At 37.5% G+C, this 27,001-nt stretch overlaps 2 protein-coding genes across 4 annotated transcripts in view; both read left to right on the forward strand.

The window, feature by feature from the left end:
* Window positions 1-25,025, forward strand: PI4K2B (phosphatidylinositol 4-kinase type 2 beta). 3 transcript variants are annotated; one of them, XM_040064841.2, is made up of 12 exons: window positions 1-78; window positions 522-579; window positions 2,410-2,513; window positions 7,168-7,325; window positions 12,423-12,623; window positions 12,987-13,118; window positions 14,535-14,688; window positions 16,194-16,261; window positions 16,740-16,836; window positions 19,295-19,428; window positions 20,487-20,546; window positions 23,040-23,401. In XM_040064841.2, exons 4-12 carry the CDS (start codon window positions 7,191-7,193, stop codon window positions 23,211-23,213), a joined length of 1,155 nt encoding a protein of 384 aa, XP_039920775.1. In that variant the 5' UTR covers window positions 1-78; window positions 522-579; window positions 2,410-2,513; window positions 7,168-7,190; the 3' UTR covers window positions 23,214-23,401. The 3 variants fall into 3 exon arrangements, with proteins under 3 accessions (XP_039920775.1, XP_039920774.1, XP_039920773.1); XM_040064840.1 differs by lacking the exons at window positions 1-78; window positions 522-579; window positions 2,410-2,513 and adding exons at window positions 2,777-3,065; window positions 24,917-25,025 and having other exon boundaries at window positions 23,040-23,234; XM_040064839.1 differs by lacking the exons at window positions 1-78; window positions 522-579; window positions 2,410-2,513 and adding an exon at window positions 2,777-3,065.
* Window positions 24,659-27,001, forward strand: part of ZCCHC4 (zinc finger CCHC-type containing 4) — a 10,285-nt gene continuing 7,942 nt past the window's right edge. The window contains exons 1-3 of the mRNA XM_040064838.2: window positions 24,659-24,743; window positions 24,917-25,035; window positions 26,566-26,648. Coding sequence (XP_039920772.1) covers window positions 24,659-24,743; window positions 24,917-25,035; window positions 26,566-26,648 — 287 coding nt within the window. The remainder of the gene's footprint in view (window positions 24,744-24,916; window positions 25,036-26,565; window positions 26,649-27,001) is intronic.

The raw sequence follows: 27,001 nt of genomic DNA on the forward strand, positions 1-27,001 counted from the left end.
AGCTGTTGAGAACAGCGGCGTACCTCCTCGCCGGGGCAAGGGCGTTCTTTGCCCCTCGGAATGTGTCTGTGGGCACAGGTGCTTGTGGGAATGATCCTCAGGGAATAGCAGCAGCCTGCTAGGGCTGGGGGCGTAGCCCAAAACTGCATCATAGGGGCAAAGTCATGTTACCCAACGAGACTTTTTTTTTTTTTTTTTTTTTTTTTTAAACACAATTTGAGAAAAACCCGGAGATCTGGGCCAGGCTTTGCACCTTTAAACTAGGAACTGCCAGTAAAACCTCAGCAGGTGGAAGCTTCCCTGGAGCACGGGCACCGCCGTCTCTGTCCTTTGCCCCTAGGCAGCCGCGGGACTGGCAGGTTCCCATTTGCCGCCTTGAAATAACTAGTAGGGAATGTAAAAAATTTGAAGAGGCGCGTTAAGGACGCGATGTGTTTGTACAAATGTTAAATTATAACCAGCCTGTACCTGGTCAACTGAATCTGTTAATGAAATCTAATCTGATCCTTGTGTTTTTACAGTTTTAAGCTCAGACGGCTAATTGGCGTGTGAAGCGTACGTAGCGACCGTCCTATTTCTGTAAGTTTAGTTAGTCTGATTAGGATCTTTTGAGCATTTTGCGTAACATTACACACCTGTTTGAGTTGTTGGCTATACTATAACTGACAGAGTTTCTTAGCCCTTTGGGCAGAAGAGAGCTCTACGAGTTTAACTCTCCCTTCGCGGTCCCCGCAGCCTCCGGCGTTGCTGTATGTGCCGAGTTGCTGCTGCTTTGGGAACGCGGGGCAGCTGCTCCTCCTGGTCCGCGTCACAAGAGGGCGCTCACCGAAAGCGAGAAGCGCACGACTGTGCGGTGTTCCCGTTTTCCCTCCCTTCCTTCCACTCCTGTGTTTCGACGTAGTGCTCAAATACATATAAGCAGATGACAAGGTCTGCTCTGTTGGTTAGAAGGAGAGGGGCAAAAGCTTTAGCATGAGGAAAATGACCCAGCTTATTTACGTGATGTAATTCTTAGTAATTTTAATCCAGGTGGCTAATTGAAGAGTATTAGCTATTTGGAATTTAAATTAATGGTTTGTTAATTACTATGATAGTAGTGTGTATGGGTTTTTTTTAGTTATGCCTCGTGTTTAAATTCTGCGCTACTGAAGAGTGAAACAATGTAAAGGCTTTGTTAGATCAAGAACTGTGAGCAAGTTACAGAATTCTTATTGAAGCAGAAGATGAAAACTACCAGTTAACTGCATTTAGAAATACTGTAGTATGTGCAGACAGAGGAATAAACCAGGAAAAAAATAAGGTTTTGTACTATTTTTTTTTTTGCTGTGAGGCTGGTGAGACACTGGAACAGAGTGCCCACAGAAGTTGTGAATGCCCCATCTCAGCAAGCGTATAAGGCCAGGTTCAATGGGGGCCTGAGCAACCTGGTTTAGTGGAAGGTATCTTTGTTCACAGCAGGGGAGTTAGAAATAGATGATCTTTAAGGTCCCTTCCAACCCAGGCCTTTCTATGAAATAACTAATGAGTTATTTGTTGCTTAATTTTTTTTTTTTCAAAAGAATGAACTCTCAATCTTTTTAGAAGCTTGTGAATTAACTGTTTAATGGAACATTATTGAAACAGCCATTTGTAGCTAAAGGGAGATGCAGTATTACTTAACAGTCTGCTTAGAAAAATGTCAGACTTCTTCCTTTTATTTGATTTTTTTGTTTGCTTCCCACAGAAATTAACGTACATATAATCTTCCATACAGAAAATTACATCCAGTTGCTGTAACCTTCATATGTGTTTACTAGGCATCAAATGGCTATTCATCTGGAGTCACAGTCCACTGAGTTCGCCTTTAATAGAAAGGAGTAGGAGCAGAAATGCAAGTGTGAACAGATTTTATCAAATACTATAGATATTAGTAGTTACATAAGTAAATTACACTCGGCTTAATTCCAAAGTCCACTGGCTGACAGGCAACCCTACACGAAACACACAAGTCCAGCATTTCAGTAAGGTTATATTTTATCAGCAACCAAGAAAAGTGATTTTTTTTCCCTGTAGTCCAGATTATGCACATGTTAAGTTCTTATACTATGGTCTTAACTATGAGAATAATTAATATTAAATGTATATACATTTACTATTTTTAGCTGAGAAATGACTTGCTCCCAGTATAACCCAAAATCCCAGTTCTATGCAAGTACTAACGCAAGTATCTTTCTCTCATGTCACCAAAACTTGAGGAAAACCCCTCTTGTTTAGACAGGATTGGGACAACGCATCGCGGCTGAAATCTGATGCGGCATGTTAGGGTTATAGTTATATTCTCTTTCTTCCAATTAATAACGCATGGATAGGAGGAGGAACATGGAAATAATGGCAACGTATTCATACTGTTTTCTCTTGCACTGTTTTTAGGCTTCGTTTTGGAAGTTGCCGTGATGGTATAGAACAACGTGCAAAGCTCGGGGATGGAGAGCACTTGCCGCGGCAAGTGGTGGCAGGAGGCAAGCCTGTTCCAGGTGTAGACCTGAGGCGCGTTTCCGGGATGTTTTTGTTCGGCGCCCAGCGCTGAGAGCCGCCGCCCGAGCCCCGGCGCGGTCGCCGGCCCGGAGCAGGCTCTGCGACTGCTGCCGGCCCCTTTAAGGCAGGTGGCGGGGCGGGCGCGGGGCCGCGCGCACGCGCGGGGCGGCGGAGCCGGAGCCGGAGCGGCGGGAGCGCCCCGAGCCCGCCCGGCCGCGCCGCCGCCTCCTCCCGCCGCGCTCGGTCCCGGCCCCGGCCGCCCATGGCGGAGCCGGGCGCGGAGGAGCCCGACGAGAGGCTGCTGTTCCTCGCGGATCCGCCGCCGTCGCCTCCTGAGGCGGAGCCGCCCCGGCGGGGGCCGCGGAGTGCGAGAGCCACCCCCGGCGGGGCCGTGCGGCAGTGTGGGGAGCCGGGGCTCGAGGAGGCGGAAGACTCGGAGGACTCGGGGCCCGAGGGGGATGGAGAGGATGAGCCTCTCCTGCGGGCGTCGGGTAGCGGCCGCGGGCGGCGAGCGGGCGCCGCCTGGGACAAGGAGCGCCGCGCCGCCGCAGGTACGGCCCGGAGCCCCCGCTCGGCGGGACGCGCGGGGAGCGGCCGGGGCCGGCCCTGCTGCGCTTGGGGAGGGCGGCCCGCGGGTCTGGGGGCAGAGGCAGCCCCTGCCTTGCTCTGTCCTTCCAGCGAGGCTACAAAAGTACCTGTCGGAGCTGAAGTGCGCTCGATGTGCCGTGTCCGATGGCACAGCATCGGTGAGGGGCAGGGGTGTGTTGACCTCTCACAACGTATGGGCTCGCTGAATGTTAGCGAACGGATGATGCTGCAGACGGATAGAAATTCGACTGTTTTGTCCCTCTGTGCAGGGCTGCGTGAACTCATTTACATCTTCACGAGTGTCTCTACTGTCAGTTCTCCCCGCTCTCTGTCTGCTGCTTTGTTGGGCCTTGCTTTGTTTGTTTCTGTCACGTTGTTCGAAACTTGTAGCTTTGCATGTTGTAAAGACTGTTTTGTGGTGGGACTGGCTGCTGCTTCCTGAACGCTTGGAGGAGTGTCAAGTTTCCAGTTTGATTTGCCTATCCCACTAACTACTTTTTTCTGACTCCCATCGTTTCATCTTGAAAAACAAACCAGTCTGTGTTTGTTCTTTGTTTTAGTTGTATGCTCACTTGGTATCATCAGATGCTTTAAGAGTTTTAGGTGTGGGCTCTACTGTCATATTTTTGGTTTTCATAAAAAATTATTTTTTCATACTTTCAAATCAGTTCTTGAAGAGAGAAATACAATGTGAAAGTCCAGAAATGCAAGAACTTAGTTATTAGTTTAGAGACATAAGCATGCCCATTATCTAACTCTAAATATACTGGTAAAATGGTAAATTAAACTATATTTATTGCTTACTTTCTTTAGACTTTCGAACTTTCTGATTCTGTGCAAGTTTCTATATAAGTATACATCTAGGATGGGTTTGTTGATAGAAATATGTGGAGTTCTGTCACTTGTTTTTGCTGTGGTAATTATATGGTAGGATTTCTTGCCAGAGACTGGCAATACTGTTTCTTTTGCAACAACAGAGTGCTTGAAAAAAAATCCAACATTCCTCTCCCCCTCCCCCCCCCCCCCCCCCAAATCAAGTTTAACAGAGTAAGTTGTGTTAATAATTCTGTTTTGGTAACTACAGAGAACTTTAACTTGTTTGGCCATAACGACAGAAAAATCTAGTCTTTTAAGCACTGGTCTGAAGTGTAGTCCATACGTGTGATGTAAACACGTCATTAAAATGTTAGTTTTCCTGTCTTTTTCCTACAAGACTTAAGATCTGTTAAGGAGATAGTGCTTCTAGCAAAATGTTTCTAGAAACTTTAAAAACGAAGTTGCTGCTTCAGAGTGGAGGCTAGCGCCACGAGTCTTGTACCACTGAAGCAATTAGGTTGGTGAATGCAGAGTACTACTTGGAATCTGCCCCAAAATTGTGTAAGAAAATCTCAGGACTGATACTGATTACAGCATCTCATCCTTTGTTTCCTTGTCCTTACTTTTTCTGTATGTGTAACCCTTGAACGTGCAGGATTGTTTCATGTGTCAGGTGGACCTAACATACACCAGATGTTATTCATGTATGTTATTCCAATACAGAGTGTTTCCTTAATGGAGTTATGGTCAGAATAAGAGACTGAATAGAAAGTGGAACTGGTTAAAGGGACTACCTTTAATCATATTAACGCTTAAAAAGTATAAATCTAGCTTAGTGCTGAAGGAGTTCATACACGTTACTCTTGCAAAGTGTATTAGTTTAGCTTAGCTCATGTCATGCTAACTTGATGGAGGAACAGGAGGAGGTGCATGCATGGATGATAGTATTTGTGTTTTCTCTGGCAAGTCTTCATCATTCCAGTATAGCAGCTTCACAAACTTGGGCCTTATCCAAATTAATGTGAAGAAAGTTCTCAAGCTTGGTGGTTCGACTGTGTTTGCGTGAGCCCTGTCTCCTTAGTGGGAGTTTAATGAGAAGAGTAATTTTCAAGAGTAATTGCAAGAGAAACCCTAATTAGTCATAATTGTAAGTTTAGAGACTGTACTGGGAATAAGTTGTGACATAACATGCTTTCTCAGTGGAAAACTTGATTAAAATAATATTTTTAAAAGAAACTAATGCAAACAAACCCCAAACCCTGCCACATTCAGCAAATGCTATCTTCAATTAGTATGACTCATTTTCATATGGAGATGATTGATAAATTCCTTAAAACTGCTAGTTTCCTTGTCAGCCTAATTGTTTTTGTACAGCCACATCACGGTTGTAACATGCTTCCTAGCTGCACAGTAGCAATATTGAGAAAATATTGAGTTTCAAAAATTATTTATCTCCTCTTCTTTTGGCATGTAGTATAATTTTTTGTTTGTTTGAATTTATTTTTTCTGAAGTTATCTTTTATGTTAGAAAAGACATGGTTGAAGAATTTCCTCAGACAGTGAGACTACTTAATGGTTCTAGATTCTAGAGTCAATGCACAGAAATTAAAAACTGACCTCTGAGTCTTCCGCACAGTCAGCTGCAATCCATTTGATACAAAGTTCATCTGTAGATTTTTTTCATCTGGAAGATAATTGTGCAGAATGACTTAGCATGGATGTTGCACTTTGTTTGGTAACAGTATAATGCACAACCCTGATTTTGCTTTCACTGAAAAAAATATGTAGCAGTTGGAGCTCAGCTGTGTAATGTAATGTAGATGGATGGAGATAGCTGAGGCTTGACAGTGAAATTAAGAACCACTGATTCAAAGTGATTTTTTTTCCTATGAAAATAATTTCATTGTGGGTCTTTTGGTTTATTTCCCAAACTCATTTAAGTACTTTGTGACAGGAAAACCTTTGAACCTCTTTCCTCCCTCTTGTTGTCCTACCCTAAAGTCTTAAAATATAGTTTATTACAGCAATAGTGGCCAAACAGTTATAAGAGATTCTGATCCAATGGGCTGCAGCTGTTGATTCTTAAGAATGATCTACTATTTAAGGTTTAAGGTTTCTCTTCCTTGTTGCCAACTTATACTGATATTGTCCTATATTTAATGCTTTTCAACTGTATTTGTTTGGAGTCTATGTTACTGTTTTAAGTAGTACATGGAAGCAGTGCTAATGTTCTAAAAAGCTTCAAAAACTGTCCTGAGCTACAAAAAACCTTTTTTTATTTTTTATTTATTTTTTTAAAATTCGATTACACAAACTGTTAGGGAGTATATTTTTTTTAATGAATTCTGTGTAGGTTGTCATTCCAGAAGGATGTATAGTAAACTTCTTCAATTGCTGAAATGGGAACAAAGCAATTTTATCTGCAAATGTTTAATTTAGAATAATGTAGCTGCTTGTTAATGCAGAAATGAGCCCTAATGCACGAGCCCATTAGAATGCCCTCTAATGTGAACATGTGAAACAATACTAGCCTTAAAAGAATGTATAATAATCTACAGTATCAAAACTTGGGAAGAAATATTTAAAAATTTGAAAGGTCAGTAGTATTCTGGCACCTTCCTTTCTATTTGTCTTTCTAAATGTTTGCACAGTCCTAGAGTTTGCACAGATGTCTGCACAGGCCTCATCTGCTGGTCAGTAGGTAAAGAAAGGCTACAAGTTTTAAGCCTGGAATGGTTCTGGCATGCAGTACATCACTGCTGTGTTGGTGACACTTGTAAGTGCTACATGTAGCAGATTATTCAGTGGATTAACTTCCTTGTGTTTTAGCAAAATAAACATGTTAGCCAAGCTCTTAAATGAATGGTACAGTACTGTTGTAAATGGACAGGACACAAAAATAATATGTAAAATCTTTCACGCTTTTTTACAGTTGTGACTTTGAACTTTTTTTTTCCCTTATATTTGTTTCATAAATGAATTAAAAAGAGAAATCCTTGAAAATTGTAAACACTTAGCAGTGATAGTCTCAAATGTGTTTTTGCAGATTTGACTGATTTACTTGAAATGAAAAGTTGATTAGAGATGGATAAATCAGTGGAAAAACTTGCACTGATTAAATGGACCAGATTTTTCAGCCTGCGGTTGGATGGGTGTCAGCAGAGAATGCTGTTGGCTTATCAGTGTGTTTACTTATGCTAATTTGTAGAACAAGTTGCGCTTAAGACTGGTTGTTTTCTTGTTTTTCAGGGAATACAGGACATACTGCAGATATGAATATATTTTTAGATGATCCAGAATTTGCAGAACTTATTCTGAGAACAGAACAAGCTATAGAGTGTGGAGTTTTTCCGGAAAGAATCTCTCAAGGATCCAGTGGGAGTTACTTTGCTAAGGATCCAAAAGGGGTGAGCATATTACTGCAGAGTCAGACACACCATCAGCAGCAAGTTAAAAATGGAAATTCAAAAATTCTATCTTTATGCAAATTAATTTAAATAAGTTATTTAATAATTTATTGTATGCCAAAATTTATTTTGGAAAAATCAATGCAAGTAATACTTAGATTTCTAATTATGCAAAATAACTCTTATTTCTGCTGCAGTTTTATCAATTTTCTGTGATCTGCACCAAAGAAATATGGAAAGAATAAACGGGCCTCTAAAATCTGAAAACAATTCAAGAATTCCCTTGTGCAGAATCTTGTTCTCAGTGTTTTATTGATTTTTGCTCAACTGAGCTCCTGATTTCAGCATGGTTTAAGTTTCTTTAGCTAAGCCTCCTATATTTTTCTCTTTTCTTCTTAGTCAGCCTTTTATTTAGGTCGTGTCTCCATTCTCATATATGATTGGTAGATGGGTGAGAAGAGTGGTATCATCAAATCTACCTTTTAACTTGTACTTGGCTGCTGAATCTTAGCTGGAAGATTTGGTTTCCCCTCTGTAAGATTTGCTTTTCCCTTCCATCGTTGGTAAATGGTACCTTGAATAGTGATCATCAGTGAGGTGTCCTAAGGTTACTTTGAGACAGAGAAGTAATAGTTACTTGACTCTTTCTCTTGAAAAGTAACATGTAGTTAACATTATTTAGTAAGGGGAAATGATGTCTCAGACATACTTTCACATTGTTTTCTTTAAATTAGAAATACTTTGCTACTGCCCTGTTTCACAAAATAAGACCTCCAACTGCTCAACTTTTGTTAATTTGTCACATCTGATTTTATTTCAAGCTCAACCAGCAGTTTTTAGCTCTTAGATAAATGTAGGTGTTCATTAATCCTGAAGATCCCAGTTGTGCTGGAAATGGAAGTGGGAACACTTCAAATGCTTAGGTTTTCAGAGCATGTTCAAGATTTTTCTCATTTCCATAACAGTAATTTCCCTTTCGTTTAGAAGGTAGTATGGTTTTTGTTAAGCTTTTAGTCATATTATTGGTCATTAGAAAATATATTCCTGTTTTGCCAGTTAATTTTCATAGTTTCATTTGTTTTAAGGGCAATTTTCTGCAGACAGTTTTTACACTTTATTGAATAAGTGATTTTTTTTTTTTTTTTTTAGAGTAGTTACCTGACTTTAATATAAATAAAATATGTCAATTTATGATTTTATTTTTATGGAAAGTGGCAGGACCTTGCTTTCACAACCTTCTGAAACATGCAGTTCATATGCTTGTGTTCCAGGAACATTTGTTAGTAATGATCCCCTTCATTCTGGTGGAGAAAATAAAAAGGAGGGTCCCTCTTTTTGAAACCTGAAGGAAAAAAAAATCTTGCTGTAATGGCTTTGTGGGATTCTTGCTATCACGTGCAATGCTGTAAATATAAAAACTTCTTCAGAGTTCCAGCTTCAGGTCACTCTCTTTTTTAATAGCTTAGGTATTTGTAGATTTTCTGGTTGTGTGCTTATATACATGTATTCAAACTTTCTGCTCTTTTTAAAGGAGTATTTTAAAGCAGGTTTATGTCTTATTTAATATGCAATGGGAAAAAAATGTTAGTAGTCAAATACTGGTTTGAATCAATAGTTTTTCAAAATTTCTATGCATGATGTCTCTAAAGAATATTCTAGAGTGTCATGTTAAGCATGCTTTACAACTGATTAAGTCTGAGTTTTTCTTAATACTGTACAATCAAGATTATTTTTTATTCTTAGAAAGCTAGTAGAGAGATCTCTAGGGAAAAGAAATCATTTCATATGTGCAAGTCTGTTTAGTCTGAAGCTTATCTAGATTGATTTTGCTTGTTTTTGGTCACTAGCCTGAGGTACTCGCTGAGCCCTGGCAATGGTGAGAGAGTATTTATGTATCAGTTTAGTATAAACTTAACCATAGTATTTTGCATGGGCCATATTATTCCTTGTTTCTTATGTGGTAATTTACTTATTGGTTTTACTTTTGTTTTGCTGTGTTTTTGTTCCTAGTTAAGTTTCTAGTAGTAACTTGCCCTCCTCCCTTATGCAGGTCATTAATTTGAGTGTAAATATTTAGGAAGAAATAAAGGTTGAGAAAAAAAAGACTGTTTATTTTATATGGTTCAGAAAAAATTATTGCAAAATATAAAAGTATTTGGGATGTGAGACTAATGATACTGAGCGCTTAGCAGACATCAGATTTTGCTTTTATTCTTTGCTTTTGTTGTAGAGCTTATCTGTGTTTGCTATCTGTATTTTAGGTCTGATAAAACTTCACTTTGTCAATAGTGCAACTTTCCTGTGTAGAATGGATTTCAGATCCTGTTTGAGTATTGCATCATTCCACTTCAGACCGGTTCTGTTACTTGCTTTCTCCCATTCCTCTTGAGTAATCTCCTCTTTCTTATGCTGAGAAGGAGCTCATTAAAGATGTGCTAAGCCTTTTTACTGGTCACCTTCTGAAGTGTTTGCCCAAAATGAATACCAAATTACAGATAAAATAAGCTGTTTCCATTAGGTCACCTCATGTGCTGATTTGGTTCTATCAGAAAGATAAACTTCAAATTGCATAATTGGAATTAACTTTTTGCATTTATTGGCAGAAGTTACATATTTGCATACTGACATGGAGTTCAGTACTTAAGCAGCCCTTATTACAGAAGGCTTGAATATTTCTGCATTTGTTGTTCATTGTGTAAGCAATAAATAAAACACATTGTCTCTGTTACAAATTGTTCTGCAATATGTTCCTGACAGTTTCAACTAATTGCTAGTGTTAATGGAGTCAGTCTGTAAATTCATTTTGACTAGCAAAATTAAGACTGGCTTTGGTAACTTGTTCTATAGATTGAACTTTTTGGTTCTACTCTGGTCCTCAACAGCAGTGGCTCTGCAAAGTTTAGCAAGGTTCTAACTTCAGCAAAACCTTGAAAACCGTATCTAGATTTGACTGTATAGACAGTACAGTCCAGGATGGTAATAGAATGAGCTAAGCTTCTTTTTAAATGGGCACTAACTAGGAAGTATTAGCCAGAGAGTGATTCAGAAGAGATAATTACAGATTTGGCATGTACTTCTAAATACACCACAATGATTCCAAGAAATGCAAAGCTGCTAGCTTTGTTTTAAGCAGGTGGATACATGTAATTCAATGGGAAAAAATTAAATAACTTTTTAACAATTCTAAACCTAACATTAGGATTTTGACTAAAGTAATATACCAAATGCTGTGATTTAAAAAAAAAAAAAATAATAAATAGTAAAGTATTCAAAAAACATGCTGGCTTCTCACATTGCATAGAATATTTATTCCATTTGTGTAGGTCTAAGTCGAATTTTGTCTGTGCAATTGCATTCAAAGTTTAGAATGCAACCTTAAAATTGCAGATAACAGCATACCAAACCCAAGAGAATTCTTGTCAATTTGTTTCCTAACTCTGTTGATAGGATGCTAATTTTATAGTACAAATGCAAATAATGGTGTAATTTAGTGTTCCTTGTAGTTAATGGGAATTAATCAAAATAGATGGATAAGACAGATGACACTGACACTACTAATGCCTGGTGTCTTGTGTGTCTGTTTACAAACAGAATGAATTAAGTTTCCTATAGTTACTTAGACTTGGGCAATCTTGGACAAAGCAAGATTGTCTTGGAAAAACTGGTTGAAAAATCTCTAGAAGCTAAACCAGCTGGTCAGATCTTCTTCCTAATCCAGCTGAATCAGCAGCTACTGATGAATAGTGCTAGTTTCTGACTGCCAGGAAGCATATTCATGACCTGAGTGTGAATCAGCTTTGAGTGTTGGTGCAACAACAGGCAGTGTTTAGCTTACTGAGATACTAATTTTTTCCATGAGGATTTAGTAAAGTACTAATATGTGAAAATGTTTCTTAAACAGTTGTCCTTAAGTATTTATCAGAAAAAAAATTGATTTACTTTCCATTGTCCAAAGGCATGAAGATGCAGCATTTCTGTAGCATTCCACTTGAGCTGCAGAAGAGTCATGTGAACTTTATGCACAAAGCCAGAGTTTATCACAGACAATTGAAAGGTTATATATTTTAATGTGGTAATAACCCTGTGGTTTGAGATTAACAAATATAGAACCCTGTGTAGAAGGTGCCTTGAGAAATTACCAATTTAATGCTTGTGCTGTGGAGCAGTGTCATTCTAACATGATTCTTGAGGAGTGTCTAACTAGCCTGTTGTTATTTGCACCCTGTTTTGGAGACTGCAGAACCTGGCCATCTATTCCAGTCTTGAGCTGCACTTAAATTTCTAAAGGATTTCTTTTTTGGAGCTTCTCTGCTGGGTTTTAAGCCTGGAATTTTTGGGCTCATTAACAGTAAATGTTTTGTTCATTTTTTTTTTCTATAGCAACCTATTCTCTAGTTCATTATGCCTCAAGTTTTCTCTTAGCTTAAGCATTCACTGTTCCTGCTGTCTTTCATTATTCACATGTTTTGTGCTCATTCTCATTTTTTTCAGCTTTCTCCAGTTTGTTAGCAGATTTGAAACACTGTGTCCAAAATTGAACACAGGGCTCTGACTAATATTAAGATTTACTATGTGTCTCTAATGTAAATGATTGCTGGTGGTCATTTTGATCCAAACTCAGGGTAATAAGAAAAATAGATTTAAAAGAAAATAAATCCGTTGATTTTTATATAAGTTTTTCACTTTCCTGGAGCCATTATGTCTCTGAAATAGCTGGTCAGTGAGTTGTTGGTTGGCTGAAAATTGTTTTGAAAGCTACTTTTAAACTCCCCTTTTTAAGAACTTAAGTATATTTATATTTTTAAAATGCAGTGCTTTTGAATTTTGATAAAACGTTTGGAAAATATAAGTGTTGATTTGGATTTTTCTCTTATAAGAACTTGTTTTGAAGTTGTACTAATCCTAAAGAAGCACTTCATGATAAATTTATTTGGAATTCAATTTTGTTAGTTTTATTATTTCATCATCTAAAAAGAGCAACTGTAAAACACATTGGATAGGATTTAGCCAGTATTTTGAAATAACTAATTTTTAAACTAATTTTAATATTTTGCAACTCAAAGTGCTCATATTTCAATTTTATATTATTTACCTTAGAAAATTATTGGAGTGTTCAAACCAAAATCTGAAGAGCCTTATGGACATCTAAATCCAAAATGGACCAAATATTTTCACAAAGTTTGTTGTCCTTGCTGCTTTGGCAGAGGCTGCCTCGTTCCGAATCAGGGATATCTCTCTGAAGCTGGTGCCTATCTTGTGGATGAGAAGCTGGGGCTTGGAGTTGTACCTAAAACCAAGGTAAAAGTTAAAACACATAAATTACTGAATTAAAAAAAAAAAAAAAGCCATCATATTTGTCAATCTCTGAACTGTGGTTGTGTAGATAGCCTTGTATATCCTGGGCTATTTATAAGTCATTTATAAACTATTGCAATTACAAAGGCCCAGTGATTTGATGTAGAAAAAGTGACTGTGATTTTTGATTTAATGGGTAACCTTTTCATATAAAATTTATCTGTTGAAAATGCCTGATGCTTGCTTCTTGATTTTTGTTGGTTTTTTTTTTTTATTTTTTTTTAATAACTCAGCATAACATTAACTGTAAATTTGCAATTGAAATAATGAGGAACTCTGAGCTGTGTCTAACTTTCATATTTTAAGGTTGTCTGGCTTGTCAGCGAGACCTTTAATTACAGTGCAATAGATCGTGCAAAGTCAAGAGGAAAAAAATATGCTTTAGAGAAAGTGCCAAAAGTTGCTAAAAAATTTAATCGAATTGGACTACCTCCTAAGGTAAGATCAAAAATAAGTAATTTGTGCACTTCCTGATTCTTACATAAAACTGTTTTTTAAGAAAGGTTATTTATAAGTAACTTCAATGATAGAAGAAAAAAACTTGCTGCTTGTTGAAAACTGTCTGAAATTTGATACAACTGTTTCCACACAACATGTACCCACTCTTACATCATTCCTTCTTTTGATCTATTTTAATAATCTTTTCACCTCTTGTTTAAATGAACAGTCCAGTTTTCTGCTGGAGTAGTAACTTATTTTCTGCTGGAGTAGTAACTTATTCGTTTTTTTATATCTCACCTTTGCTCTATTTGTTGATTGCTTACTACCTGTCCTTTCAGTTTAATGTTTTTATATTGTCAGTCTGTTTTTTCCCTGCACTTTATCTAATTTTTTTTTTTTTTTTTTGCTTTCTGTTGTTTTTGTTCTTTTGGGGACCCTCTGTTGTGTTCTTATGTGCCTTTTGTCTTATGTGCAGTCTACGCTGACTAAAAACCTCACATCTTTCATGCCTAATGAGCCCTACTGTATCCCCAGAATATCACTACAGTGTTCTAATCCTAAGCTTTTAAAAAACAGGTTACGTACAGTCTGGGTAATCCACTTCTGTCAGTTCCCAGCAGTTTAGATCCATGTGACATGGGTTGTGCAAGCTTGTGTGAGCATGGTTATTCCACATGCTGTGTGTTTATCTGCCTGCATTTTAGTTCTCAAATAGAAGTTCTTGAATGTCAGTCTTGAGCACCTTTCACATACGTATGGAGCTTATGACAACTCTCATGTTCTTCCTTGGACTCTTGGGACATGTAATTCAGTCATTTTTTGCAAAAAGCATGTGTCTTGAAGAAAATGGTTAATGCTGCTTTTCTTATCAATGAAGTTTTAAGGCATTTCAGAGAGGAAGATTTTTCTCTTGTAATTTATTAAAGAGTGTTCTCTGAACTATTGAAACAAGTGTTTTCAATGAAAAAGAGAACAGGTGTTAACTTCTTTCTCTCTGTCTTGTATACTTGTAATACTAACTGTTCATTTACACTGAGCTGCCTGGCTATATTTTATTCCTGGTAAACTCTCTGAGTGTTTAAACCAATATTAAAAAACAAACAACGACAACAGCAACAACAACAAAACAAAAAAATCCCCAAACAATAACAACAAAAAAACCAAACAAACACACCCACAAAAAACCACCAGAACCCCCAGAAACCCACCCTTACATGATTTGACTCTTACCCCTTTTTAAGAATATAAGAATGAAAGAGAAATTTGTTTACTACTTAATTTAATTCTTTTTAATGTCATATTTCTTGTGTTCTGAACTTTGAAAGTATATAATGATTTTTTTCTGTTAATGTTAAGGTTACCTATGTTACTTACCCACGTGAATTTTCCAACTGCAGTTTCTTAATATTTCAGGTTGGCTCCTTCCAGCTGTTTGTTGAAGGATATAAGGAAGCTGACTACTGGCTCAGGAAGTTTGAAGCTGATCCTTTACCAGAGAACACAAGGAAAGAATTTCAGTTGCAGTTTGAAAGATTGGTTGTCTTGGATTACATCATCAGAAATACAGGTATTTGTTAGTATCTCTTGACATCTATCTATTTTTGTGAGGCAGAAAGCAGTGCTGCCTGAAAGATGGCACTTAAGGCTTTTAATGCATTTCAGATGCTTTTCTCACGATTGAAGGCCATAAAGATGCATTTTAAATTAAAAATTACTTTAGATTAATACATTAAGCATTGCAATATGAAAACAGTCCAGACAACTCTTTGATTGTTACTCACTCTTTTTAAGCAATGAGAGAAGTCAAGAAAAAATGCTTTCATTGTGCTTTAATTCCATGCATTGGTTATTAACTGTTTCCCCCAATTAAGATAAAGGTTGGTGGAGGTTTCAGGACCCATAAGAAAAGCTATGACTACAATTCCTTTTATTCTAAACTGGAGCTGATAAATAGCACAGTTTCACACCAGCTCACAATAGTTCATATTCACTGTGTAGGCACTGAGGTACCCCTGCAATGTGTACCTGTCAGTTCTCCTGAACTCTTGTTTTTATCACTCAGAAGCTGGGATTCTTCTGTTACCTATGTAGATGAATTACTTCTTGAGGAAACCAAAGGCAGTTTTATGTTTAAAATATTTATTTTGCTATTTTGGCAGAGGTGGGCATCTTTGCTTTTCTTCAGACATACCAGGTCTAACTCATTTTCCTTTTCTCAAATTCTCTTTTTAGAAGCAAAATAGAAGAAAGTTTTATAAGAACATAATACTTGCTAGACGTTGCCATAGTCTGTCAGTTTATCAAATAAGCCTCAGTGTTTCCAAACAGTTAGTGTTTTTTGACATTCTTAAAATTGTGAGGCAGATATTCAAAATGTAAAATCTCATTACATGGATGATTTAACCTTTATCAAATATATCTAATCATAATAGAACATGAAAATCTGGTGATGATTTAACTTGAGGGAGCACCTTAAAATGACAGAAGGTCCTACAAATCTATGTGATCATTCTCTGTCTGAAAGACCTTCTCAGAGTGTTTAATCTCTCAGTTTTGTCTGAACAGTGCAGATATTTTCAGTTTCTTGCCCTTCTGTTCAGCTTTGCCCCTTCTCCATCTTTGTAGAGTCTGTTTTCTCCATGTAGTTCAAAGGTCACATTATTTATAATTTTGGAGGCCTTCTCCATTTCCTCATCAGCATTAAAACAAGCTTAAAAATTAAGTCACTGGGGTTTTCCTCAGGAAAAATGCACACCACAACCAAACATTTTGCATAAAATGTATGAAGATAGTTTCTTTTGGCCTTCTTGGTATTTTGCTGCACATTCAGCCACTGAGGAACCTAAAGAAGTAATACATACCTAGGAACACATGGTAAATTTGGTCTTTCCACTGAATCGGTTGTCTGTACATTTCATTAAAACTAAACCACATGTGATGGGAAAATCCCTTTTTGAACAGTTTTGCTTAACTCCATGGGTAAAGTGTCAGTTCACAGTATTGTTGTATGTCACTCTTGATGATGATTACTTTATAAATGGCATGTTGTGACATGCATTTTCCTGTTTAAAGACAGAGGTAATGACAACTGGTTAGTCAGGTACGAAAAACAAGATGATGGACTTGATCTGTCTGATAAGGTAAGAGAATTGTACTCTGAAACTTATATTCTTTGAATTGTTTAGTTTTGTAACTTGGTCTTGCTGGAAATTAAGGGCATATCCTTAATCCTGGTGTATGGTTTCAAGAAATATGATAAATACAAATTATTGTAGGCAAAATGAGTGCAAAAGCTATTTTGATTAGAGTAGGTTAGAACAGTGCTAGAAATTATTTTTACTCTCTATTTTTGCTCTACTAGCTTGGATTGTAATAACAGTAATGATGTCCACTGTTGCTCAGGCAGATTTCTTCATCCCTTTGTGCTCTGCTTATCTTGTGTTTGGGGAAGGGCTTCTCTTTAATGGTGGTAGAGTAAGAAATTTTATGTGGTGGAGTTTATTTGGATACTACTTTAACCAGTGAAGTCACAAAGTATGTTATTTAGTGTTTTTAATTTGTTTTGCTGCTTGTGTAAGCATGTAAGTATCACTTACTTTTTGAATATTCCTGCTGTAGGACAGCCAATGGACTATAACTAAAGAATCTGTTAAAATTGCTGCAATTGACAATGGTTTAGCATTTCCTTTTAAGCATCCTGATGAGTGGAGGGCATGTAAGTACTGCATTCTTCAATCATTTTCCTTTTGAGAGTGTAACTTCCAAAGAAATAATTTTTATTTGTGTTGTTGTAGTAAGAAACTAAGAAATCATCACTGTAGCTATATGTTGAATTTTTAAATAATGTACTCTTCTTCAGAAAGTTAGCAACAAATGCCATTTTTGCAATGGCATATGTGATTTGGTTCTTGTTCATATTTTTTACCTTTAAGCAATATTAAAACATGGACACTCATAAACATAGTACTGTATATAATGGTGGAATTGGAAGAGTTTAGGAATGTGTTTCTCACACATTTTCTTGAAAAGGACAGTGGAAAAAAACTTGATTGCAACGATTTGCAAGTTGTCCCTCTGTTGGCCAAATTTCTGTTTCAAAATGAAGGGTACTGTTGTAGGTGGATAAGTAGACAAGTTGTCTTTTCTTGTTCACGGCTTTAGCTTACTTTGTAGACGTAATATTTAGTTAGTATTTTCAAGCAGTTAGAAAATTACCTATTACTATTTTTACTAACCTATTACTAACCTATTAAAATGAAGTTGTTTTTGACCACATCTCTGACTGCTTATCATTAGGAGGGAAGTGCCCAACAGGGCTTGCCATGATTTCTGTGGGCTATTATCCAGTCAGGTGATTGCAGCAGTTAAGCGTGGGCTAGTTATGCTGTCAAAAGGCTAGTTAAATGCTCCACCCCGAGCTCTGTGCAGCCTCTGTCTTGATCCTAAATAGATGCTGTCCTACAGATCTCTTGGCTACAGTCACTTCTGTAGCTGTTCTAAAGACACAGCAATTATTGATTATTTTATACCATCTTTACTTCAGCATCAAAAAGAATAAGCTTGCATGATCATTTAGAATTCTTTTGCAGATGGACAGGTGTGTGATAGCTTTGTAAAAGTAACTTGTAGTGTAATTTTTACAAATTGCAGTCTCTTACCCCCTAGAGCATGGTTTTGATGACTAGAGCTGCTTGGTCATTGAGGATAACCTTCTGAAAGCCAGAAAGCAGCATTTGCAAAAGGCAGGAAGTTGGTCCAGCATGGATGAACAGGGAAATCCTGACTGAATTGGGATGCAAAATTTAAGTACATTAAAAAAAAAAAAAAAAAAGTAGAGACATCCCTGAAAAATAGAGAATTTTTCTGAAAGTGCAAGAATAGAGTTTGGAATGTCAAAGCTCAGCTGGAGTACAGCTGGCAGAGGAGAAAAAAGAGCAACAAGAAAGGATTGAGTAAATTAGAGGTGAGAGTAGGACTGAAGAAAAGTGCAGCAAAGACATAAAGGCATAAGAAAGAACAAGTTACTTGGTGCTGCTCAGTTTTCACTTGTAAGATCTACTCTCTGTCTCTTGGATCTAAAAGCTCATAAGTAGAGCCCCCGGGAATGAATCCCCAAAGCAGAAGGAAGGGAGTGCTTAAGGAAAATGGTCATACAGAAATTCATAGGAGTAGATGGGATGCAGTGGATACAGTGGGAGCTGATGCTGCTTGTAATGCAGTTTTCTCATCGCTCTTGGAAGAGTGAGTATAGTAATGTGAGAGGTTGCTTCAGTCTCCATGAAGACTGTGGAATGAATTGTCCTGGAAGCTGTGTTCAGGCACATGAGGTACAAGAAGGTGATGGGGAAACCAGCATGGATTTACCAAGGACAAACTGTGCTTGATAATAATTAGGCAGCCTTTAATGATAACTGCTTCAGTGGCTGAGGCAAGGGCAGTGAAAACTGATTTTTTTTTTTTCCTTGACTTTGGTGTGGATTTCTACATGCTCTGTCGTAGTATTCTTGTAGGGAAACGTGAGATATGAACTGAACAGACTGTGAACTATGTGGAAAAGTGGCTGGGCTGTCAGACTCGAAGGGCTGTGGGCATTGTGAGGAAGTTCAGGGGGTGGCCTGCTGCTTGTGACTTTTCTCAGCTCCTGCAATTAATAGTTTGGTGTCTTGTTTAACATCTGGTAATATTAATTGCTTTTGCAATATAATTTGATAAAAGCTGTCTAATAGCAATTACATGAAAAGTAATGAATGCTTTTCTCTCAACATACTTAAAAGAAGGCATTTAAAAAATATTAAAAATACTATTTTTTTTAATTAGTTCTTCCATATGAGTCAAATACCTGAAAGATTTCTACTTGAATGCAGCTATTATTTTACTCCAAAGGGAACTGCCTTACTAAACTAGGGGAAGGCCTCGACTGTTGCTTACAGTGTTTAATTTATATACCTTTCATGGTTTTAACTAAATATTTATTGCTTGTTATATTTCACTCTTTGAAAAAATGGCTTAGCAGTTGTAAAGCTGCTCTGGTAACTGTAGCCAAGAGGGATGTGTGGGGTAACAGTGCTGGGAAAAAGGGGTGTTACTGACAACTTGCAGTAAGTAATAGAGCACTTGACACAGATTTTCATTTTTGATTGTTTATCATTGTGTGCACTGTTTTTCTGCATTAGATCCCTTTCACTGGGCTTGGCTTCCTCAAGCAAAAGTTCCTTTCTCTCAGGAGATCAGAGATCTAGTTCTTCCTCGCCTTTCTGATATGAACTTCGTACAGGATCTTTGTGAAGACCTTTATGAGCTATTTAAGGTGAATCAAGTGCTTCTTTGAATTGACTATTACTGAAGTAGCTGATACTCGTAATGGGACAGTTACATTCATAAAAAGAATAACCTTCTAACTTCTGAATGCCAAGATACTATGCTGTTTTACCTTTAACAATGGCATGGTAGAAAAGGCTTACGTAATTATAAGGAAACTGTCACCAATGTGGTTAATTGATAGTAATTAGCTCATCTGAAAACATAAATTACCTATTCTATATCTAAGTTTCACATAAACAGTTAAAGCTAGTTTACTCTTACAGCACATATATATGTAAAACCAGCATTTAACATACCTATGTGGTGTGTATACACTTAAACCGTAGTAGCCTGAGGAAATAATGTACTTAAAGTAACTCCATGCCTTTCATATACTTAATTTTATATGCATATATTGTGTTAAGCTGCTGCTGAAATCTTGGTCATATTGAAAGTCAAACTCACTTTAAAGATGCTGAAACTGTCTATAGTGTTGACATGTAAAGGGTGTCGTTCTCTAAAACATTTTGTAAACATTTATGTCAGATATTCAAGTGAAATAATCCAGTTAAGGATTGAAATTTTAAACTTTTAATAAAAATGCAGCTGTAATGTCAAAACTAGATCCTGAAGCTAGATCCTTTTTGCTATATTTGCATCTTTGACTTACTTGTGTTCAAAATGCCTCTGGGTTTGATAGTTAAACATTAGTAAATCTGAAAGAGGAAGTATTTCTCTGCTGGATTTATGAGAGAAAAAACAGTGTACCATTGTGTGATAATATTAAGCCTGGCATCTACTACCTGTTGGTATTTACCAATACCCAAAAGTGGTGTCCACTGATGTATTTTATGATGTGGAACAGTCTTAATTTTCCTATATGTAAGCTTGATGCAATAAATAGACCTTTCTGTGATTCATATTAGCATTCTATTTGAAGCTTTCAAAATTTATTATAATGTGGGTAAATATGAATATGCATATTATAATACTGATGAATTTACATGCTAAATATATAGCTAAAAATAAATGGGTTATTTACTATAAACTGTTTTCTTAATAAAGACTGACAAAGGATTTGACAAGGCTACTTTTGAAAACCAGATGTCTGTTATGAGGGGGCAGGTAAGACTGCTTTTTTACATTTTTATTTATGTATGTAATTTGTCATCACTCCTCAGCTGCTTTCTTTAGAGCTACAAAAATTAACTTCTATTACACTGAACATTTGAAGGTATTTTAATCTGAGACTAAATTTTTTTCTAGAGTTCATTCTTATTTGTGGATAGATGAAACAGCAGAAAGTGTATGCTGTTTTGGTTTTTTTCTTACAGAAAATGCTTTTATTCTAATTCTGTTTTACTGTTGTTGTGGGGATGGGGAGGACTTAAATGTATATTCTTAGAAGGCATTTTAAAAATGAAAAAGAGTAATAAATTCAGATAGAAAAAATTATCTCTGATATTAAAATAAATGTGACTTTATTTTAGAGATTTGACTTGATTATTGAAAGCAATATTATGTAATAAAATTTCTTCATCCTATCAAATCTTGAAACCATACTTCAAAACAGTCTAGCCATTTTCAGGTTAGAAATTTCATAATAGTTAAATGCTGAGCTTGTTTTGGTTTCTAGGTTTTTTTGTGGTGTTTCTTAAACATTAAAGTAAGGAGGGGGTTTCTCTATCTTTCTCCTACTTTACAATTTATGACTGATGTGAAATACTAGAGGAAAAGCTTTAGCTAATAACAAAGTTAGTTCATTGTAGGCATAATACAGTGATTTCTGCATTTGTAAGGCAATTGGACTAGGCAAATTAATAGTCCCATTTGCCCTGAATTTACTGAAACTTAGTCCTTGTGTTTATAAATTTAACAAGGATAGTTTTAAGCCAGATAATTCCTAGAGTGTCTTAATTCAATGTAGAATTTCCTATATTAAGATGTACCTTGCACAAGACTGCAGCTCTGCTTAGTCAAACATAATCTCAGTTAACATCTTTTGTGTGGTAGCTAAAAGACACTAAATTGAATTATAGGAGTTGTTTCTGAAATGACTCTTCTGATAAGTTTGTCTAGTCAATGGAAGTCAGGTTCTTGAAGCACTCATGCCTCCTAAACTGTATCAAGTGGCTTTTTTTCTGATGAGACAATTGGCTACAAGGAATCTGTTATTTAACAAAGCACTTGAAAAAGCATGATTGATATAATTGAGAGTGATGTAGCTGAGGTTGTCAAAATTAATTTTTCACTATAAAGGCTGCATTTGGACCCTTTCTTCACACAGTCCCTCAGGTGGATTTTAGCAGAGGTTTGTTTTAGTTTTGGGGGTTTTTTTACCTCACTAGCTATATAAGAGTGTGTTTCACCATGGGAAATGTCAGGTTTTCAGGCATGGAAGAAGTGCAGATAGTGAGTAGTCCTTGGATGCGATTGGAAATACATGGGCAAACAATGTATTTGTTTAGCACTGATTTTAAACTCGTTTTTGGTGTAAAACCAATGTATGTTACGAGGGCATTGTAGAAGACTTGGCTATCTAGATCACATGCTAAGGGATTCATTCAGTTGGGATGAATTTGCAGTATATCCAAAACATCTAAATACATCCTTAAAAATGAGAATTTAAGAATTAGAAAATGAAGAACCTAGTGAAGAAGCTGTAGGGAAACATATATTGCATGGAAGAGTCAAGGTCTTTAAGATACCAAACATAGTTAGAAGCCTATTTTTGTGAAGTGTAGGAAAAAATTTTGGGAAGGGTTTCAAACCCAAAAGAAACAGTTCTCTCAAGGTTGTAGTCTAAGCAACAGGTAACACATCTACAAAGGATTGCTGTAGAACTTTGAGAATGTAAACGTCAAGTGGAGTTGCTGGCAGAACCAAATTGCAGTAAATAATGCAAAAGACTTTGTCAGGGATCTTTGGCCACGAAAGAGCAGAAAAAGCAGAGGACCAGTCTTTCAAGTAAGAAAGGGGCATTGTGCAGGGGAAAAAAGGCTTGATATTAAGGGTAATGCAAATGTGTCACTAGAGCTAATTGAATACTTGCCTCAGTTTTCAGCAGGATAACATTGGACTTAGAGTAAGTTACGAGGGCAGTCCGTGAGCAGCACTGAAGTTTTGGAGAAAAGATAACACTCCTGGGAGCTGAGGGCTGAATTTGGGTCTTAGCACTGGGTTTGGTATGGGCTAATTATATGGCTTCATATATTCTGGTGTGAAAATAATTTGCAGCTGAACTGCTGATACATCCTATGTTAAATCATGTTGATGGCTTTCTTATAGGTGGTTTTTTTTTTTTTTCACTAAAGGTGCAATGCTTTCAAGAGATGTGCTAAATTTAAAATGCTCTTAGATTTTTCACCCTTAGAATTTTTTGAAAATTTGGAGAGGACTGCATGAAATAGGAAAATAATGCAAGGGTAAACAGCAGTAGGATGTATTCATGTTACCGAGTAAATAAAATATTTCTACTTGCAATAGATATATTTTGAAATTAATTTATTCAGCAGTACAGTCCTCTACAGAATTGATTGCAGAGTGGCATCTAAAATGATAAGCCTGTTAGCCACAGTTTTAACTAACCCTAACCTCACCTGCTTTTACTCTTTTTAGATACTAAACCTTACTCAGGCATTAAAGGATGAAAAGAGTCCCATTCAGCTTGTTCAGATGCCACGTGTGATTGTAGAGCGAAGTAGCACTGGAAGTCAGGGCCGAATTGTTCATCTGAGTAATGCATTCACACAGACCTTTCATAGCAGGAAGCCTTTCTTTTCCTCCTGGTAGCAACAAAAATACGTGGGAAGAGTAAGTTTCTCTTAACTTTAGAAAGCTACTTCTGTGTAAAGGCTCTGCAATAATGTACTTCTGCTGTCTACCAAGAGCTCTGACTGCTGACACCTCAGAACTTAAATTCTAAAGACTTAAGAAATGTATTTTGAATGTAATAAAAGTTTACAATTTTTGTGTCAAAATTGTGAATTCTTATGTCAGGGAATGAAAATAATTTGTCCATACTGTATTTTTATAGGCTAAAATAATGTATTCTGAATAAGGGAAGACAGCTTGCATATGCTGAGAAACTAATTTTGAATACAATTGGAATTTTTTGTTTAATATAAATGTGAGAATCCATACGCTATCAACTTCTTTTTATATGGCCTTAAAAAAAAAAGTTCAGAATGTTATCTTTGATTGTGAAAATGCTTTTCCTTGGAATTTCTTCCTGGTATTTTAAACTGGTTATAGATTTTTGTAGACTAGTTACTTGAAAAGTCATGCACTTAAAAAAAAAAAAAATCAATCTGTCCTTGAAAAACAAAGAAAGGGAGAAGGGGGGAAAAAAGCTCCTAGTAGGCTTTTTCACTCGTGGGGACCAAAAATAGTGAAATAGTTGAATTACAGCAAAATTCAACCTAAGTAAATACACAGTTTCTACTGTGACAAAATACACTGAGTGTATGTTTCAGAGGTTGAAACTTCATTGTAGTGTTTAGCACTTGTATATTTAAGCACATATATGGAAATCTGTGATATTTCTTTGGAGATGTGTCACGGTGAAGGAATTGCACCATGTTGTTGCAGGTTTGTTTTGCCATTCCTGTAAAAATCGGTTATCACTTGTCACTAGAGTGATTCTTCTGTTAATGACAGAGGCACTAATGTATTCATCACAAAGCCAGTCTGCCCTCTAAATTTCTAGCTCAACACAGTTTAGGGTTTTTTTGACCGGAAAAATAAAAGGAAAAAAAAACCCCAACCAACCTGGAATACCTACAGCAAGGAGAATTACTTTTGTGTCCTGAATAATGTTGTGCCCATCTGCCAATTGCCATTTGCATTTATGTTTAAGTTACCTGGTTTAAGACTTGACTGTAATGTTTTTATGTCTGTGACTTATGTAATGTGGTAAATATTTTTATTTTAATAATTTTCTGGACATTTAACACTGGGAAGGGGAGAAAAATTGCTGCTTTTATGAAACCTTCAGTATTTCAGACATTGCGCTATTTTGTAATGCTAAGCAATATTGTTGAACTCAGAAATAATAAAATGCTCGTATTTTATATAATTTTGAGTGGATTTTGAGCCCGTCGCTCTGGGAAGGGCCGGAGGCCCGGGGCTGCCCTGAGGCTCTCGCCCCGGCGGCGCCACCTTGGCCGGGCCGCCGTTCCGCCGGGGGGCGCCGTCGGCCCGCGCGGCGCGGTGCCTGTCGGGAAGGAGGCGGTGCCATGGCGGCGGCGGGCCCGGAGCGGCTGCGGCCCGCAGCGATCGCCCTGCTCGGGCCGGCGCCCGGCGCTCCCAGCTGCCCTCACGGTGAGCCGGGCCCGGGGGCCAGCTCCCGAGCGTCCCTGTGCCAGATCCCGGTGCGGGCTGTTTTGCAGCAGCCTTTGCGAAGGCCTTGTTGTGGGAGCTCGGCTCTTGCGGCTGAGCAGGAAACGGATCTGCGGGTGTTCCCTGTGTTATCGTATCCTCGCGTTTGTCCCTAGGTCCCGCACTTCTGTTTGTGAAGACCAGCCAAGGAAAAGAGGAAGGAAGAAGATTCTATGCTTGTTCGGCTTGTAGGGATAGAAAGGATTGTAACTTTTTTCAGTGGGAAGATGAGAAGGTAAGCGAGAACTGCTTAAGGCTGTGCTAAAGAGTCAGGGCTGCGAAGGTGATCAGAGGTCTGGAGCACCTCTCCCGTGAGGAAAGGCTGAGAGAGTTTGGGTTATTCGGCGTGGACAAGGGAAGGCTCCGGGGAGACCTTAGAGCAGCCTCCAAAAACCTGAAGGGGGCCTCCAAGAAATCTGGGCAGGGACTTTTTGCAATGACACGTAGTGGAAGGACAAGGAGTGATGGCTTTAAGCATTAAGAGGATAGGTTTAGATAAGATGTTAGGAAGGAATTCCTTACTGTGAGGGTGGTGAGGCACTGGAAAAGTTGCCCAGAAAAGCTGTGGATGCCCCATCCTTGGAAGTGCTCAAGATCGAGCTGGATAGAGCTCTGAGCGACTGTCTAGTGGGAGGTGCCCCTACCCATGGAGGAGGGTTGGAACTGGATGATCTTTAAGTCCCTTCCAACCCAAATCATTCTATGGTTTTATGGTACATTGGCGATTTTTTTCCTCTATTTAGCAATTTAAAAAGTATATTTTATTGCGGAAGTCTTTGGCAAGTGCTATTTTGTAAACTTGGTGTAATAGTTGTTATTTAGCTGAGCATTCATTTCTGTCTGGAGAATGTGATTCAAATAGCTTTCAAGAAAGGCTGTGTACGTTTTGAGCAAGCCTGGCTTTGTTATTCTATTGGCAAAATATATAGGAAGTTTGCCAAGGCTATGCAATATTGAACAAAATTGGGTACTTCTGATCCCAAGATGCCCTTGTTTTCCATAATTAAGAGAGAGGAAATCTATTGGATACAATGGATACAAACAACAGTGAGATATACAAAATGCTGAGATGGTGGGGCTTGACATGATGCTTAGTAGTCTCAGAATATCTGCAGCAATTTCTCTTTGTCATCAATTTTGAATATTACTTGTATTATGATGTCTTTTCTTGTATTGAATTTTACTGTCTCCTCCTTTAAGTAAAACAGTTCCATAAGTTTTGACCAAATGTCTTGAAACTCTGTTGTGGAACCATGGGTATGTTTTGTGGGAACAAAGTAGAAGACTAAGAGAAGTGTGAGGGACTGAAATGTTAAAGACTCAGGTGCAGATTAAAACAAGGAGCTGTTACACTTTTAAAATGATTTCACACAAAAGACTTGGGCAACATTTCTATTGGTACCAGTTTTTCAGGATCAGCTCATAGTTCTTCAGAAGGGCCACAACTGCTGGGACACATTAATAGAAAGAATGGCTCTTTCTGTCTTCCCCATAATCACCTTTTGAGCTTTTCTCTGAGTATTATATGTGATAGGAGAATGAAATGCAGTTTAAACTCACAGTGAGAGGCTTATGTTGTTTTGCAGCATGCCCTTGTGCTGTAGATATACTTGTTCTTCTGAAACAACAAATGTGATTATTTTTCTTTGCAAAGTAGCTAAAGCATGAGACCTTTTATGTGCTCTTTTTTCAGGTTGAGATTTGATGTACAGCACACAGCAGTTGCTGTTAGTTTTGTAACTTTTCATGTATGCAAATTTTACAGGTGTCAGCAACTAGGCTTGCAGCACGTGAAGAATATAATAGAAATCATCAGCCTTCTTTTACACACAGACAGAATGTGGACAGGTATTGTTAATTTCTATTTTCTTCAGTAAGGATGTAGTAATACAGATTTAGGATAGTAGTAATACAGATTCAAGAGTAATACAGATTTAGAGTAGTAGTAATACTGATTCAGTAGTAATACAGATTTAGGTACTCTGTAGAGATAACATTTCAGAGTTCTTTAAAATATGAAAAGATGAATTTGGACAAATGATTCTTAAAAATAAGAACTGTTGTAGGGCAATGGAAAGAAAATAGCATGAAACATTTAACTAGAGCATGTTATTTTCAACCCAGGAACTGGGAGGAGGGGTTGGGGTCTTTTTGGTATGTATAGTCATTCTTATGTTAGTACTCATAATGTGCTTACAAGA

This window comes from Hirundo rustica, chromosome 5, assembly GCF_015227805.2.
Source record: "Hirundo rustica isolate bHirRus1 chromosome 5, bHirRus1.pri.v3, whole genome shotgun sequence".
NCBI classification, from domain to species: domain Eukaryota; kingdom Metazoa; phylum Chordata; class Aves; order Passeriformes; family Hirundinidae; genus Hirundo; species Hirundo rustica.